This window comes from Strongylocentrotus purpuratus, unplaced genomic scaffold, assembly GCF_000002235.5.
Source record: "Strongylocentrotus purpuratus isolate Spur 01 unplaced genomic scaffold, Spur_5.0 spur5_scaffold_2, whole genome shotgun sequence".
NCBI lineage: Eukaryota > Metazoa > Echinodermata > Echinoidea > Camarodonta > Strongylocentrotidae > Strongylocentrotus > Strongylocentrotus purpuratus.
The window spans coordinates 11,306,880-11,325,895 of NW_022145605.1; the positions used below are offsets into that span (position 1 = coordinate 11,306,880).

The 19,016-nt window shown below is 36.4% G+C and overlaps 1 protein-coding gene across 2 annotated transcripts; it reads left to right on the forward strand.

The window, feature by feature from the left end:
- The first annotated feature begins 2,402 nt into the window (after positions 1-2,402).
- Positions 2,403-18,845, forward strand: LOC580512 (DNA repair and recombination protein RAD54B). 2 transcript variants are annotated; one of them, XM_030991645.1, is made up of 19 exons: positions 2,404-2,604; positions 3,707-3,948; positions 4,482-4,529; positions 5,415-5,496; positions 6,135-6,215; positions 7,596-7,745; positions 8,227-8,283; positions 8,788-8,842; positions 10,418-10,524; positions 11,123-11,195; positions 11,869-12,131; positions 12,704-12,871; positions 13,774-13,900; positions 14,485-14,591; positions 15,003-15,068; positions 15,493-15,609; positions 16,131-16,298; positions 17,101-17,169; positions 17,528-18,845. In XM_030991645.1, the coding sequence occupies exons 1-19, from the start codon at positions 2,425-2,427 to the stop codon at positions 17,603-17,605; spliced, it is 2,238 nt and encodes a 745-aa protein (XP_030847505.1). In that variant the 5' UTR covers positions 2,404-2,424; the 3' UTR covers positions 17,606-18,845. The 2 variants fall into 2 exon arrangements, with proteins under 2 accessions (XP_030847506.1, XP_030847505.1); XM_030991646.1 differs by lacking the exon at positions 7,596-7,745 and having other exon boundaries at positions 2,403-2,604.
- Positions 18,846-19,016: the final 171 nt, after the last annotated feature.

Here is a 19,016-nt window from a genome sequence, read left to right on the forward strand (position 1 = left end):
CCCTCATCACCATTTCCCCCTTGTTTTTTTGTTTTTGATGTTCTCCTCATCTCATTTCTTCACTTCCTCCTTTCTCTTTTCTCCTTTCTCCCATCTTCGTGTTCTCTTTTCTCTTCTCCTATTCCACCCAATTGCTCTTCCTCTCCCTGAACCCATTGATCCTAGTGGCTGCCCTCAACGAAGGGTCCATACTTCAACCATTCTGGATGTAAACAAAATTGTCACGAAGTAGAATAATTGGTATAGATAGCTTACATCAGACCAGATGGATGGATGTATATGGTTTCTATGAATATTGGTTTATTTTCTGAAGGTGTAGTCTATTCCTTGAGAGAGAAAGAGAGAGAGGGGGGAGTGAGAGAGTGATACATTCATTGACAGAGGAGTGAGTGGGAGAGAGAGATATAGAAAGAGAAAAAGAGGGTGAGAGAGAGAGAGAGAGAGAGGGGGGGGGGAGAGACGGAGAGCTCTAGATGAGGGGGCAGAGAGGAGGTGAGAGGGGGAGAGAGTGGGAGGGGAAGACTGGGAGATTGAGATGTGGGGAGAGAGAGAGAGAGAGAGAGAACTTGATCCAAATCCAATCGACTGGTGAAAAAAAAAGAAAATACAGCCATGCATCCACACTCTCTCCTTCTCCGATTGCCTTATCCTCTCACACACTTCATCCATTTAGCTATTAAATCCATGCCCCATGATACCAGTCCCTCTCACAAGCTGGTGTTGCTGGACCCATGCATGCATGCTCTGCCACCCCACATTCTCTTCTCTCTGGGGATCATGTGCAGATAGAATCTTCAAGGGTTCATTCACATATGAGTCAGGCAAACCATGAACCTAATACAAACCATGGCAATCTATCACAGCATTGTTTTTTGTTTGTCTGTTAGTTTTTTACTTTGTAACAAATGGCAAATGGGGATGAAAAAAAGTATATCCGAGCAAGAAAGACCTTTAATTTGTACTCACAATATGTGTGTTGTAAGCATAGCAATATGAAACATTTTACGCTAGTATTATTACAAAAAGAAATCTGGGTCATATGTGAGCGAGCTGTAAGACTCCATCATATAATTGATGAGGTTGAGAGATAGGAAATGAGAAGGGACAGGTGAGATGGGAGGGAGCATTAAGTCTCATCTCAATCGTGATGAATCCTAAGAATTATGGGATTGGAATCACTTAGAAATGTGAGAATGCATTGCAGCTGCCAGATGAGAGTGTGTTATTTGTTCACACAGAAAAATTCATTGTTTATACCGACAACAAATTTGAATTATTATGAAAGCCTGCTAATAATTTCCTGGTTGTCCCAATCTCCTCTGTATGATTTCCTCTACTTTAACTTATAACTTGGCTATTTTACATCTTACTAAGATATTGATTTGGCAGAATTTCATGTAGTGATTAAAATGCCGTGACAGCTTCTCGTATCGCTAATTGCCTTAATTTAAACCTCCTTCAGATGTGAAGTGGTGTTCCATGGCATTTAAACAAAATCAAAATGATGATGTAAGCGTAATTTGTCTCACATTTCTGCATCTGACACAGCTAGCTCAGTGAGTGTATGACCTTTGTTGCGCAGTTAATTGCCTTTTATTCCCATGTTTTAAATTAAAAAATGCTGCAGTTATGACCTCTTCATATCTGAACAAGCCTTTTCTGTGGGTAATGAGGTCATATTCTTCTTCTTCTTCCAGTTAAGTGCTGCTTCAAGGTGATGAAGATAATCACACTGGAGAGCTGTTTCTATCCACTGTCATCCACTGCCTCCAGTATTTGCGTTTACCAAATATCCTATGATACTAACAATTGCAGAGTCAATTCATACAAATGACTATAACTGATAAAGATGGACATTTCTGTGTCCAATGTGATACATACATATCATTTATTTCATCCGAAAATGGAAAAAGAAACACCCAATAGTCAGTAGCCATATCAAAGGATGTTCATATTAGATGAAATAAATGGATTACAGACATATGTCAAGCTTCTCATGTAATTGCCGAGATGCCATCATTCTTCTCTGTCACTACTCTGGGTGATGGAGAGCATATCGGAAGAGGACTGGACCACATGGAATCATTTCCAGATGGGTCATCATCATCCTCCTCCACTATAGATGTCTCCCACACAATTGATTGTTAAAAAGATTTCAGTATGAAAATGATAGTAATTGATGAACAATGATAAAGGTGAACTAATTATTTCTTCATTGTGATTGGACTATGGGGAAGTGTTTTCGTTGACAAAAAGTGATCCTCCTCCTCCTCCTCCTCCTCCTCCTCCTCCTCCTCCTCCTCCTTGACTAAAGGTGTCTACTAAACACTTGATGATAATCAGTACAGACCACATAAACTATTATTGATCAAAACAAATTTAAAAACAAAATCAAAGATATCTTCTCTTTCATTACTCTAGGTAATGGGAAGCATATCGGAAGACGACTGGACCACAGGGAAGTGTTTCCAGACAGGGTCATCCTCTACCATCGGTGCCTCCGCATCCCTTGCGGTTCCTCCTTCCAGAGCACCAAGACCTCCCAAACCATTCGCTAACCCACAGAAGACAGGGGCTGATGGTTCCACCGCTCTACAAACAAAAGTGAGTGCATGGATAGTAGAAAAGATATGACAGAGAAAACTGATTTAGCAATCAACTGCCTATAAAGACAACTTTCCTTCCTGGGTGATTTTGGTGTGCAGGTTTGACTGCATGTAATTGACTTTTTACAAACATGTGTTGAAATTATTCCTCAAGTTATGATAATATCAATAAAATAAAGGATGTTCAAATTGTTCTTTTACCACAGCTGAACTTCAAATAGAGGGATTCCTAATATTTTCCCAAATAACATATAGGCATTCAGTTCAATTGCATATTTCTTTTTCAAGATAGGTTGGTGAAAGCAACATGCTTTTCTACTGCATACGGAAGTGAGGTGAGCTTTTGACTCGGTTGAACATAATTCACCTGTTCAGAGCAAGAAGAGCATTAAATCTGTGTTTAAAGATATCAGTTAATACCCTTCTGGCTCTCAACAAATGATATAAAACATATATCTTAGTATAATAATAATGATAAAATACGAATTTATAAACTCTCCTTTCCGACAATGACAATGAGTATGCATGTTACATAAAACGAAGCTTAAAGGTAATACAAAGTTTTGGGAAATTTCTAAAATTGAGTGGATAGTGATTCTTTACAATTTTGATATATTTGGATGCCCCTGTGGATGTATTGAAGCACTAGAAAACTTAGCCTCTAAAACACTTCTGCTTTCGAGAAAAATTGAATATACAAATTTACCGGTGCTCCCAGTAAATTTTGATAAATTTCAAATAGCGCCCATACGGCCGTACAATGGTAGCTGCAACCATGAACATCTCAGAATATGTAGATGTGATATATAATTTCCAAACAGGAATAGCTAGTCGGTCGATTTTAGTAAAGAAACATTGTTTTATAGCTTAATTAATATCTTGACATTGAGAGGGAGTTATACAGCATAAAGCGTTAATTATTTATATTTTCCTAACTTTAGACTCGATTTCAACCTCATATGCTTCCAATATGTTCATTTGAACCAAATTAATGACCCCATACCAAAACTTTGTATTACCTTTAACAGATAATCTACAGGTCGTGAAAGTCACATTTTAGATAAACATTTACGTTTTCAGTTGTTCCCTTCTTTTATCAGGTGGTCCAACCAAGAGCAGCAAAGCCCCTCTATGACCCCACCCATCCAGACGCACTGGTGATGCCACGCCCACCATCCTCCCATCAATGGCAGAACAACCAACGAAACGATTCCATCGTCGACGTGGTGGTCGATCCTCACCTGGTGTCCAAGCTCAGGCCTCATCAACAGAAGGGGGTTATCTTCCTGTACGAGTGCATTATGGGATTGAGGCAGTATGAAGGATGTGGAGCCATTCTAGCGTAAGTTAATTTACATGTGCACTTCTGTATCCTTAACCCCCTGTGTGCCACCAAGTTTATATTTAGCAATTGCTGTAATGAACTTTCCAGTGTTTTGATTTTGACTAAAATTGCTTTTTCTTTTTCAAATCGTTTATAAAATATACAAGTATAGACAAGAGTATACATCTTTTAAAAAAATTGCTGAAATTAGCGAATTCACTTCCTTTATGTCTTCTATGAATAATTCTTCATGTATTGATTTGTAAGATAAGGAATAGTCTGATCTCATTATTCCTCTTTTTCCCCTTTGTGTTTTTTATTGCTTCTTGTTTTTATTTTTATGATGTCTTTTTCTATTTATCTTCTTCCTTGCACAAACTGTTGTTAGATTCTCTCAACATTATCCATTCTTTCCTTTTTAGCTCAGATAATATTCATTTGTGTGTTGTTCCCCTTTTTGTTGTAAGCTTAGACTATTGCAGGGAGAAGAAAAAAGCATTGAAAGTGTATGAATTTGCCTAAAGTTTTCACCCCACTATTTTTTCCTCCAGAGATGAGATGGGTCTTGGTAAGACACTGCAATGCATAACTCTTGTATGGTAAGTTATTAGCATACATATAGCTTCATAGATCACATCATACCTTTCTTTCTGATTACATAAATATTTATAGCAATTCAAAGCAAATTTAAAGAAATTTAAAAATTTGACTTTTCTAGAAAGTTGCTTTTATTGAGTAGTGATACAATTTATATTGAAAGGATGTTTAGTAAATGAGATTAGGATTGCATTCATGCCTTATCAGATTTTTCAAAATACAATATAAGTCCATGAAATAAGTTTGCTAAAGATTACTGCTCCATTTCAAACAAAGAGCAATAGAAATCCTGATTTAAATGGTTAACATGACAAATACAAAACCTGAGGTAACTTGCGATAAGGTAAATGGAAAATGCATTTTATACCACGATCAAATCATATTTAAAGGGCTAATCATGAAAAATAATCTACCATTATGCATTATGAAAAATTACTAAGTGTATGTTCCAGTAGCACACTTTCATTAAAGGTAAAGACCAGTTATGGTCATGCGATTGCATTGTGAAAGAAACGTTGTGGAATCGATCAGAAAAGGTTGATCATCTAGCATCTAGCATCTGCAAGGTTCTGGAATCATCAAAATGATAAGAAATTTGGCCCATTTTTCGTAAAGTTACAAGCACTATACACAGAAAGATGTATATGGGACTACCCTATATCTCTCACAGACCATGAGAGAAACAAATTCACCAAATATATGCATTAGTAGGCGGTTTCCCGGCAAATTTTTTATCATCATGTATTAGTCAAAACATATTCTTTCACATGATTGGTAATGAGAGCTTCCATTTCATTTTTTGAAATTGGGGCGTTTCCAATACTGGTCTTTACCTTTAACAAAGAACAGTGCTTTATTAAATTTAATATGCATATTTTGGTTTATAGGACTTTGTTCAAGCAAGGCCCTTATGGAGGCAAACCAATCATCAAGAGAGTTTTGATTGTAACACCAGGCAGTCTGGTTAAGGTATATATTCTGTTTGAGTTATATTCTATTCAGTTAGATTTATTTCTATTCAATTCATTTTACTTAATTCAACTCCAGTAAAGTATATAATAAAAGGCTCATGACATAAACACATACAAAGACATACTCTGTGTAGGCAAACAAAATCTGAGGTTGGCCCAAGGGGGAAAAATTGAAAAGGTTTTTCGGGCACCTAACTTGTTATGAGCGATTGAATATCATAGTTAAAACCAAAATCAAAACAAATAATCTAATTTTATAAAATGATATGATTTAAATGTTGAAATGGAAACCATCCTGCAGTTTCAAGTGGAAACAATGTCACAAATATGTTATGTTTTGATATAAAGAGATGATTGGTACTTCAAAATCAAAGAATAGCGATAAAAACAGACATACTAAAGCCTTTTAAATAACGGTAGCAAGAATGAACAGAAAGCCAAGCTCAGACAATATAAGCGCTTGCCTTATCCCTTTAGCTTCCACTTATATTGTCTGATTTTGGCTTTCTGTTCATTCTTGCAATTTACTCTAATGAGTAGAAGACGAAAAGCTTTAGTATGTCTGTTTTGGTTGCTATTCTTCCATAATTTTCCTGTTATATAATATCTGTTCTTTCATTTTTTCTTTCTTTTCAGAACTGGTGTCGTGAGTTCAGGAAGTGGCTTGGTTCAGAGAGAATCTCTGTCTTCCCTGTCAGTAGCGACAAGAAAGTGGAGGTAATTGTTTATCTTCTCTCTTTGTCTCTATATGGCAAAGTATTCGCTTATCCAAGAAAAGGATTGTCATAAAAGTTCAATTATATATGCTTATCTTCCTCTAGTAGGAAAATAGTTTTTACTTCCAAGAAAATAACCTTTAACTAGAATAAATCTGTAATCATTCATATTAAAACGGCCATTTAATAAATTGAATAAATTTTGCTCTGTATTCCATCTCTACGTATTTTGAAGAAGCTGTCTTGAAGTGCACTTTATAATGTCTCATCAGTATTTACATTATTCAGGAAAGCAGAGACATTTTGTATTAGGTGGGCAGGTGTTATGATCTGCAAATTTAGATTCCTCTCATTAATATACCACTTCAGATGCTGAAAATCTTCTGCTCGACGAATGTGTAACTTGTGGTTTCTTAACGACTCTTATTACTTTATTGCTCTTTAGAGTAATGCATACTTGTAGTAATGAAGGCAGGGATTTGTAACATCACCCTGGTATAACTTCTTAGAGCGGCGGCGGCGGACTTGGATTTATGACCTTGTACTTGTAATCTTTTATAGCCTCATTTTTGTGGACGGTGATTAAATTCAGAAGTAGTCTGATGATGCTATTAGACTGTTTTTTAAAAGATTTCATGGTTTAACTAGAGTCAAAGGACTTGACAGTTGCCTTTTCAAATACCTCTTTTAATTAGCACTTATTTATTGGATTTTGAGGGAGGACAAAAGTAGTTTCTTGTTTGTAGTTTTGCTTTAGGAATATTTGATAGGGGAATTAATGGTGTTACAGGTCTATTAAAGTAAAACATTACTGCTAGCTCAAGATGACATCATATATTCTTCGACATGATGATAACATCATTTGAAAAAAAATTGTGAAATATAGGTGGATGTGACTTGCTATGCGTGTATATACACCTAGATGCAGTTGTACATAAAATAATAGCAGTTCTTGACTTCTTTCTAAGAATAATTTACAATTGATCAATGAAGTCAATCTACAATTTGATGCCATACTATGATCATTAGAATTGTAAGTTAAACTGTGAAATGAGGAACTTTCACATTCATGGAACTTAAGCAAAACTATGATGGCATGAAGGTGTCTGGTTTTACGGTACAAGTAGTGTAAATATAGACAAAGCAAAGAAGTATGCAACATTCATGTATTTTTTCATATTGACCTTTGACCTTTGACATTAGAATTGTAGGTTGCCCTGTGAAATGAGGCATTCTCACATGCATGAAACTTCAGCAGAAATAAATGTCACAAATGTGTCTGGTATTATGGTACAAGCAGTGTAAATGTAAACAAAGCAAAGGGTATTATGCAATATTAATGTACTTTTTTTGTAATGAACTTTGACCCGATGAAATACAGGAGTTCAAGAAGAGCCCCTTGTTCCCAGTGATGGTGATCAGCTATGAGATGATGGTGCGTTACGCGGATGACATCAGAGGTATAACCTTTGACCTGGTCGTGTGTGACGAGGGACATAGACTGAAGAACAGTACCATCAAGACTGCATCAGTAAGAATTCACCCTTTATCCTCGTTCAGACATTAATTGTGAAACCACATTTTAAAAATTGTTGCAGCTTAAGTTATATGACATAATAGAAGTTGTGGATGATTACTTTTTTTGTCTTCATTGAAAGTAATTACAAACATTTTGATATTTAATTTTCATATTTCATGGTGTATGACAATATTGTCATAGTTATAATGAAGTTTATCTTTTTTCAAGAAAAAGAACAGAAAATATATCGTAAGAGTTGGGGGAATACAAGTAGAGATATAGGTAGCATTTCTGTTTGGCAACACACCTTTAATGTTATAAACGTCTGTTTTACAGATGTTTTGTTAAGTTTGCCTGTTGGCATTTGTACAGGTTTTATGTATCTTTTGAACTGAAAACATGTGTAAAGCATAGGTAAATATTGATTTTATCATAAATTATGTCAATTTCATTTTGCCTCAAACTTGTTACTCAATCTTGCCTACATACCTAGCTCCTATCTAGCCTGGCTGTCAGAAGAAGAATCTTGTTAACAGGTACCCCTATACAGGTAAGCATGACCTTTCACATCAATTTATGATGTATAGTTTAACCTGCCTATACAGACCACCCAAAGGAGACAAGAAAAGTGGCCTTTATAGGCAGGTGGTCTTTATGTACAGGTGCCTTTAGTACATGTTTCAACGAGAAACCATTTTCAAGGGAAACAAAGTATGTGGTCCTTGTAGACAGGTGCATGGTCATTCTATACAGGTGGTTGCTAAAGCAGGTTTGACTGTATAAGGTTACACTTCAAACATGTAGTTGATATATGTATGTTGTCCATGATGAAAACATAATTTCCTTCAGTATTTGCATTTTGTTACAAGCATGTCTCATTGTTTTGTTTTTGACATGTATATACTAATTTCAAAAGAAATCAAAAGATAATGTGGAGGATTGTTACCTAAGTGCTTACTGGCTTATGGATATCTTAATTGATGTGTTTGTTATTGTAGAAAGATGGATTTGAAGACAATATTTTATTGTCTATTTGATTTTTTTTAATTTTCAGAATGATTTACAAGAGTTCTATTCCATTGTGGAATTCTGCAATCCTGGAGTTTTAGGTAAGTTTTAAGAAATAGTACCTCTAATGAAACAGTAATATTATTGAAAGTGGTAATGACGATAAACTTGAAAATGACAATAATGCTGCTGATGATAATGGTGAATAAAGAATAGTAACAGTGTAATGTTGGTATGGAAAAATATTGAAATGAACAAACATTAAATTGTAAAACATTCCTCATTAATTGATTGACTACACAAAGAGTTACCAGGTATTTCAAACTGTTTGAACCTTACCTTAATAATTCGTTCCCTTTATATTATTATTTCATATCAGGCCATTAAAAAAAAAAAACATGTTTAGCGTTCCTGCCCCCTTCCTTTTTGGGGGCCGCCTCCTATTTTTTTTTTGAATTTTTAAAAAAAAATTCTTTTGATTTTTTTTTTTTTGAATTTTTTTTTTTGAAAGAAAAAAAACATGAAAAACACTGCTAAAATAGATCTATTTCTGATTTTAAAAAATAAATTTTTAAAAAAAGTCGGCGGCCATCTTGAAAATGGCCCGACTGTCAGGGAAAATATACCGAGCGGCCATTTTGAGCAGCCATTTTGAAAGAAAAAAAAACAAAAAAACCGGACGCTAAACATGTTTTTTTTTTAAGTTGGCCTCAGTTCCATAATTTGCAAGTAGTCTCAAGATAAAATGAGAATGATACAGAGTGGGTGAGCATGGCGCCCCCCCCCCCCCTGGTGTGAAGATGGCACGTACAACTGTGAAGTGTGTACCACATTCCTCTCATGAATAATTCATTTTCAAGTACTAGATACATTGAATAGAACAGTATGTATCTCTGATTGCATCCCAGAGGAATATTGCAAGACCGTGATCTGTTTCAAAATTGCTTTCCTCATGAATAAGATATGTCTTAAAGGCTACCAATCGCCAAAAGAATATTTTTGCTCAGTGTGTTTGGGGTTCCATGCAACTACACTAGTCAATGCATCAGCCTTGATTATTGCATACATGTGTACAAAAAAATGCATTGCAACTTTTAGGTTAAAGTGACTTGTGAGTCTACTTACCCGTTTGTGAATGTACACACTTACACACAGAAGTTGTCTCTAAATGAAAAGCTTAATTCCAAAAGGAGATAAATCCACTTTTGAAGAAAATTGAGTTACTGATATCAGAACATTGTTCACTTAAGTACCCGCCTTTCAACAAAATTAATTACCTAAATTTGGGGAGCTTTCTAATACCATTTTTCCATAGATGCCTGGTAAACAATTTCTTTTTTCTCTGAAGTTACAAAAATGGATTTAGCTCCTTTTGGAACTAAGCTCTTCAAATACACTTCCATGCAGGCCTCAATATGAAATCATCTGTTGAGAGCCAGAAGGGCATTAATTATGTCTTCTAGGATAGGAGTTAGCGCTCTTGTGTCTCTCAACAGACACAGCTTTCTTGAATCCTGTTTCAAAGTCTCATATACATATTAGGTTTTCTTCAGGAGGGAGGGTATTTTTTCACAATATTTATTATTTCAATTTATTATTTCAAGCTGCAAACGATGCATTCCCTTTAAGATACTTATAACAAGGTTTTAATTGACACCTCTGACTGTATCCCAAAGGTACCAGTGGATCATTCCATCGTGTCTATGAAGAGCCCATATTGAGATCCAATCAACCCAGTGCTACCAAGGAGGAAAAGACGCTAGGAGCTGCAAGAGCTACAGAGGTATACAATATAGCACACTTGATCTTCTAACCACTTTTGTAGATCAAATGCAAACCTAACTTTAATATCTAAATGAAATTCTTTACAGATTGCATATTTGTGTAAAAGTTTGCAAGTAGAATTTCAATTTAGTACTTTTGGGGGAATGTAATTAATCCCTGAATAATTTTGTACATTATTAGGTGTAGAGTTTTTTTTTATTATGAGTCCATATATTTTGGCACATATTGCTTGATGCCAACACATTTTTTGTTTTGTAACATTAAAACTGTCAATGGCAGCATCCCTACATGAATTGTTCATGTTTCTTATTGATAAATTTATGATAGATCAGATACAACAGATACAAAACAGTAGCGCTATAAGTGTCTGAACAGTGGTACTTGCACACCTTGCCCCTGTCTTAGAGCCCTGTCAAAGAGTTGTGATTGATCCAAATCAATCTCAAGTCCTCCAATCAATTGCGAGTTTGCAATCTCCTATTTCTTATGTACATACTTGCAAAAATAATTTTTGGTTAATATTAACTCCTTGTAAGGCAGGGCCCTGGATAATTTTTTTGATATTTTACATTTTTTTTAAATCTCTTTATTTCCAGCTTTCAAGGTTGACAAGTCTTTTTGTACTCAGACGTACTCAGGAGATCAACAACAAGTACCTCCCACCCAAAGGTAATTAATAGATAATTACAGAGTATATATCCAGAGTATTTATTATGATCAATTTGTTACTGTTTTCAAGACAAGAGCCCTGATCACCATGGTTACTTAGGTAGGGAGCATGAGTTTTATACATATGTAAGTAACACTTATCAGTGATTCACCTTGCTTTTAAGTTAATTAACATTGCCATACCGGTCACATATATTGTCTCCTTCAAGAAAGAGTAGGGTGTTGTTCGTAGAATCTGCAAAGGTCACTTGTATGTAGTGGCCAGGGCATCGTTTCACGAAGACCGTCATAAGCACAAGATCACCGACATCCCCCTAAAAATAATATTTAATTAAAACTCAGGTTTCATTGAGATGTCTTTGAACTTGTAGTTATGACGGTTTTGTGAAACACGACCCACTTTTGTATATTCCTGGGATTGCCTACCGGTACTTGTTCTGATGTTTTTTAGTCAGATACAGTGAAATCTGCCTATATAGACCACCAAGGAAGCTAAGAAAAGTGGTCTTTATAGGCAGGTGGTCTTTATGTACAGGGTCCTTTAGTACATAATTCAATGAGAAACCATTTTCAAGGCGAGAAACAAAAAATGCTGCCTTTATAGACAGGTAGTCTTTCTATTCAGGTGGTCAGTTATTTTGACTGTATTTTTTTCTCTTTTTCTCTTCTACAGTTGAGACGGTGGTGTTCTGCAAGCCGTCTGCCCTCCAGCTCCGGCTCTACCAGCACCTCCTGCGCTCGCCCCTCATCCGGTCCTGCCTGTCCAGGGGGTACGCCTCCTCCGCCTCGGCCGGCTCCCCCCATCTGGTCTGTATAGGGGCACTCAAGAAGCTCTGCAATGATCCCAGCCTGCTCTACCAAGCCAGCAGGAAGGCGGATGAGGAGGGGAAGAGGAGAGGAGGAGAGAGCTGGTTGCTAGATCATGACGATGAGGAGGTGAGGATAGCGACTACATAGTTGATGAATTTTAAACGTTCTCTTTAAATTTGCACAGTGATGTCTCTGTCACTCCTGTATCGTGAAGTGTTATAGTTGACAAATTTTAAATGTGCTCTTTAAATTTGCACAGTGATGCCTCTCTCACTCCTGTATCGTTAAGTGTTATAAAAGCATTGTGTATTCATTTTTCGAACATTTGCAGGTCTCAGTGAAAGAGTTTTTAATAGTGTCGGGTTGTAAGAAATTCCAGGAATTTGTTATTGAAGATAAGTGTCAGCAAGAAGATTTGCTAGGTGCATGACCCTGCCTTTCCAAGCATATTTGCATATATCAAATTTAAAATTGTAAATGATATTTTTTATTGACTTTTACTTTTTTTTTACCTTCTCTCAAGTCTGCCATTTCACTAATTTGTAAATGACTTAGACTTCTTTCACATCCATCTTCTATTACTTATTGAAATTCATCACTTTCTTTTTCTTCTTTTCCCATCTCTTCATTATTTTTCTTCTCATTCTTCTTGCATTATATCTCCTTCCTTTTCCCCCCATTTGAACTTTTCCATCTAGGAATCTCTGTACAAGGGTCTGCTACCCATCTACCCTCCTGAATACACTGAAGGCAGACCGCTGCTAGCCCACTGTGGTAAGCTGTGTGTGCTCTCTGAGATGCTTAGAGCCATGCATGCTGATCCAACCAGGAGGGAGAGACTTGTCCTGGTGTCCAACTACACTCAGGTATCAACATTGTTAATAATAATAATGATGATGATGATGATGATGATGATGATGATGAGTAATACACATATTTAGGTAATAGTATGCAGATGTATGTCTAAATATCGTTTTTAAACCATTACTCTTATGTTATGTATACATGTATCAGTATTATTTTTTGCATTGTATGATTGTTCATATGTACTGTCATTATTGTGATACGTTGTTGTTAATAAATTCAAATTCAAATAATAATGCATAAGATTTGTAAGCCAAATCCACTTGACAATATATGCTCAAGGCGCAGCAGCTTGTGCAAACGATGAAATACATGATAACTAGACAAAATTACATTAGGAAAGGTACGGACATGAAAGGTAATGGTAATCAATTATAAGCTAAATTAAACAGATATTTCTTAAGATTTTTGGGCAATCTACCTGTGATCCTTCTGATGTCTGCATGCATTCTTTTACTCCTCTATAGGCTTAAATCAGGGACCACCTGTTTCCCATAGGCATAGAAAGGTTGATCATTAGAATGTACATTTACACAAGTAATAGTAATACCGGTATAGTAAATTCTGGTTAGGATTTCCAATAGGCGATGGTTTGAAATCATAATTGCCTATTATTACATGTTCTTAGCTATGGATGTCCAACATAGGCTGTTGATAGACTTGTGACTCATTTCCTCATTTGCCACCATGAATTGGAAAGTAGCATTTGTGTGTTTATTAGATACACACTTACATTTCTTCTATTTGTAATTGAAACGATTTACAGATGCGCACATACACACATTCTGAGGTTACATCACCTTGGTGTCTTGAATGCTTTGTTATTTTCTTAACTCTTTTACCTTTAATACATCGGACTAAGTTTAATAAATTTTCATGTTTTTTTAATCCTCTTATTCTTCAGACACTAGATATACTGCAAGCATTGTGTAGTATCGAGGGTTACCAGTTCTGCAGACTAGATGGTTCCACACCGACCGCCAAACGACAGTCCATCGTGGAGCACTTCAACAGCAGCTATGCTAAAGAAAGTAAGCTTACAAAATGTTCATTGTCATTATTGGGAAACAATAATTCTACATTTGTTAAACTTCCTTTAAAACGTCATACTTTGAGCCACAAATGTCTTCATGACATGGAAAGAAAAGATGAATAATGAATATCTCCTTTGCCCGATATAGTTGATAGTTATCCGGAAGGAGTTTTTATGAAAAGATGAAGAATTCAGAAGGGCCAGTTCTAATTTCTGTTCCTGATATTCTTCTGACCTTCCATAGGTGGTGCATTATTCTTGAAATTATTTTTTCTAGAGATGCAAAGGATGTGGGTTTGATACCTGGTACGGCACTGATGTCATTGAATGAGGCAACTACATTGCTTCTATCCTCCCAGGAGTTAAATGGCACCTAGCTGGAATGCCCCCTAGTGAAAAGAGATTGTGCACACAGTGTGTGAAGCCAGGCAAGCCTGGATCCTACGACCAGGGTAATATCCGTAAAAGCTCTAAGAGCTTCATGGATGCATCAAAAGAACCTGAATATCATTATCAAAATTATTAACGATTCTGCTATTATGATTTATTCTCTCTTTTGCCATATTGTTCCCCTCATCGCAGCTATCTTCTTGCTGAGCTCTAAAGCTGGTGGAGTTGGTTTGAACCTGATTGGTGCCTCCAGGCTTCTTCTCTATGATATTGACTGGAATCCTGCTAATGACCTTCAGGTATATGAAAGTAATGCTGTGTGTACATTCTCTAAGGTACTTTCAGCTTTTGAGGGGAAGGGGCTTGTCTGGCCCATGCCCCCCCCCCCTATTTTTGTTAATTCTAGTGACATACTGTACCTTTTATTTTTCATTATTGTACTGTCCACAAAATCCTGCATATGCCCCTGCTTAAAGGTACAGTAATTAGAAAGCAAGTCATTTTGGAGAAAACTTTTGAATAACCTTACAATTCCATGATAATGCTTTAAAAGTTCATGTTAAGTTGTTTCGAGAATGTATGCTTGAATTAAACATCATTTTTATGATCATTTTTAGTGATTTTACATTTGATGATATTGCCTATTTAAATTTTGATACATAGTAGTTTCATGTAAAAACAAGTTGACCTTTACCCTTTCTCTATTACAGGCCATGGCTAGAGTCTGGCGAGATGGGCAAAAGAAGACAGTGTACATATATCGACTCATAACCGCTGTAAGTAGCTTTGGATGGGCATTTACTTCTAGATACAATCCCTGGAAATGTAAGAGTTTTGGAACATTGGAGAATGGAAAGATTAGAGGGTGGTAATCACAGCCTCAAGGTATCAGAGCATAAGGAAGTTGGAAGATAGGGGTGTCAGGAATCACGTGTGTCAGAAGACAAGGGTGTTGGATCATAGGTCTAGTGGAGCATAGAAGTGTCAGAACATAAGGATGTTGAAACACAAAGAGTGTAGGGAGACCGCCGCATCAGAACATAGGGTGTCAGAATGTCGGGGTCTCGGGGCATAGGCTTGTCGGGACATAAGGGTGTCAGAACACTGGATTGGGACACTTGGGTGTTTAATCATTGGGGTGTCAGAATATAGGGTTTTAAAACAAAGGCTGTAACCCTAAATCTGTCTATTTCATTGAAGGGCACCATTGAGGAGAAGATCTACCAGCGTCAGATCAGCAAGCAGAGTCTTAGTGGAGCTGTGGTGGATGCTAAGGGCCAAAGTGGCTCTGTCAAGTTCTCTCTAGAAGATCTCAGAGTAAGCAAGACTGCTAGCTTCTTTTACCCTTCAGAATAGTAAATTGCCATGAGGTTTAATGTGAGTTCATCAAACCCCTTAGCCGTCTAATCATTTTTTACAACACATGCTCCAGTGACAATTATTGCTTCACAGTCAATTACCTAGTACACTAGCAAAATTCCTAAGTTCAACCCTGGACCTGACACTTTACCTAACCCTAACCCTAACCCTAAACCTAGCCCAAAACCCAATAGCAACTCTAACCTTTATCATTTTCATGTATCTTTGATGAATAAATCCAAAGCAAATGGTGTTGAAGCATGAGTCAGATCACTATCAGATTATCTTCTCCCTATACATGTACTCTCTATGTCATCTGCTGGTGATTTGTTGTCTTTCACTTTGTTTTCTAGTCAGTGTGTCCATTTACTGTTTGGGTGTTTGTTATCTATTTGGTATAAATTCCAGATAGCCAAATGCAAATGTAAGTTAAATGTATCATCCGTCTGGTGTAATATCTGTTTCATGTTAACCCACAGGACCTGTTCACATTACATGAAGGCAGCTCCTGCATCACACATGACATGCTTAGCTGTGACTGTACAGATACGAATGGACCTTCCTCCAATGTGAAAGCACCTGGAGATGTACAGAAGGGCCCACAGAGACCATGCCAGCTTGGGAAGCTAAAGCCGACTGTGTTAAAGGTAGCGTATGGTGACATAACTCCTTCCTGCAGTGATGGGATGAATGAATGAATAAAAGTGGTGTGGAAAAATTACGTAGTGACAGCAGCAGCAGCATTATCAGCATCACAATCATCGTCATCATTAATACCACTGCATGTGGACCACTATCGACATCATCATCAATATAATGACTTCCATCATCTTTATAGCCATCATCTTATAATAACTCCCATGATCTTTGTCATCAACTTATAATAACTCCCATGATCTTTGTCATCAACTAATAATAACTCCCACGATCTTTATAGCCATCATCTTATAACTCCCATGATCTTTGTCATCAACTTATAATAACTCCCATGATCTTTATAGCCATCATCTTATAATAACTCCCATGATCTTTATAGCCATCATCTTATAATAACTCCCATGATCTTTGTCATCAACTTATAATAACTCCCATGATCTTTATAGCCATCATCTTGTAATAACTCCCATGATCTTTGTCATCAACTTATAATCACTTTCATCATCTTTTTCGCCATCATCTTTGTCATCATTGTCATCATTTTCTAATCACCATCATTATTATTATCATTTTCAACTGCTTTCATCATCATCATCAACATCATCATCATCATCATCATCATCATCATCATCATCATCATCATCTTCTCCTCCACCATTTTCAGATTCTTCTTCATCATCATCACCTGCATTATATTATTTTCATTATCTTTATGATCATAATCTTTACCCTCATTAGGGTTTATAAGCTGAATATTGAATTTAAGCCTGTCTTTTTGATTTTGTCTTTCAGAAAAACTTGTCAATGGGTGACTTAAATGAATGGCAACACTACCTCGCACCCCTCCCTGAAGATTTCCAGGTAACACCTTGCTTAAATCGATTCATTGCATTTCACATTGCTGTGTACCTTGAGTGTAAAATAATTTGATTAAATTAAAAAAAGGATTAAATGTCTCAATAGTGCAATTATTAATTTGTGATTCATACAATTTTTTGGACGTATTTTTGTATTGAGAAGTCTGTGTTTCCAAGCAGTTTGTAACAAGTTTGAAATGGTTTCAAATATGTAGTGCATGATTAATTCTTATGAAGGAGTATACAGGTATGTATTTAATGACGTATTGGTATGTCTTTAATGATTTAGGTTGTATCAAAACAAAAGCTGGTCAAGCTTTATAATTTGTCACTGTTCTTTTTTTTCTTTCTTTGTTTTTCAGGATGAATACCTACTGGAAGCCAAAGATGGGATCACATTCGTCTTCCAAAATGAGACCAACATGGTCCCAGTACCATAGACCAGGATCTAGGACTAGGCTAGACTAGTCATCTACGCCAATCATACATGGTAGTATACCTGGACAGAGGACTGCCTTTGTCTTCCAAAAGGAGACCATCATGGTCCCAGTATCATAGACCAGGATCTTGGACTACAGTCATCTAGACCAATCATACATGGTAGCATACCTGGACAGAGGGCTGCCTTTGTCTTCCAAAATGAGACCAACATGGTCCCAGTATCATAGACCAGGATCTTAGACTAAGGTCATCTAGGCCAATCATACATGGTAGCATACCTGGACAGAGGGCTGCCTTTGTCTTCCAAAATGAGACCATCATGGTCCCAGTATCATAGACCAGGATCTTGGACTACAGTCATCTAGACCAATCATACATGGTAGCATACCTGGACAGAGGCCTGCCTTTGTCTTCCAAAATGAGACCAACATGGTCCCAGTATCATAGACCAGGATCTTAGACTAAGGTCATCTAGGCCAAACATACATGATAGCATACTTGGACAGAGGAATTGTCTTCCAAAATGAACCAATATAGCATGTGGACCATAATGCTTGTAACTAAAAAGAGGCGTCATAGCCAAGTAACTTTATTTTCTTGACTGGAGATCTGAAGGATCTTGGCTTTGAGCTACACACAACACCAACATCTAGTGGCAGGACTTTTAATATTTAAATTCATCATCCTTTAACAGTTGTAGTGCCAGAAAGATGAACCTTGCTTGGCTTCGTTTTTGTGGTGATCTAGCAGTTTCTCTTTCATTTTTGTAACTCATCAATGTAATTTATGATGATGGTTGCTTGAATATCACCGATATACCTGCTTCTCCTGCATACTCATGTAGGTGCCCCAAATGAAAATAGAAACATTATTATTTGCCCCGAAAATGCTGTACACTTCATTTTTACACACCACACCTTTTTTTGCAACGACTGTACTTATCCTACCATGTAGAAAAATTTTAGCAGAAAAATGCATATTTGTGAAAAAGCAGTTGAAATACATACATTTACTCAAAAATACTGTAGAAGTACATGTACAATACTTGTTGACATGCATGTATATGTATATAGTTATTTTTATAGAGAGAAAAATGTGAATTATTATGGTACCTTTAGTCACATCAAGGCAATATCTCACCGAGTAGTTTGGAGCTACAAAGACAGAATAAATGAAAGTGTAATTTTATGAGAATGTATTATTATTCATGTAAACATTAATAAAGACAAATGCCAATTATTTTTTTGTCAAATGTGTTCATCATGAATTTCTTATAAAGCATTCAAAACCTTTAGGAGCCTGATGGATGTTGCAACTAACGATCATGAAAAGTTGTTTGATATATTTTAATGGTACTTTCCAACAATCCAATTGTTTTGTGTCTTTTTCCTTTCTTTTCACATTCTGCTA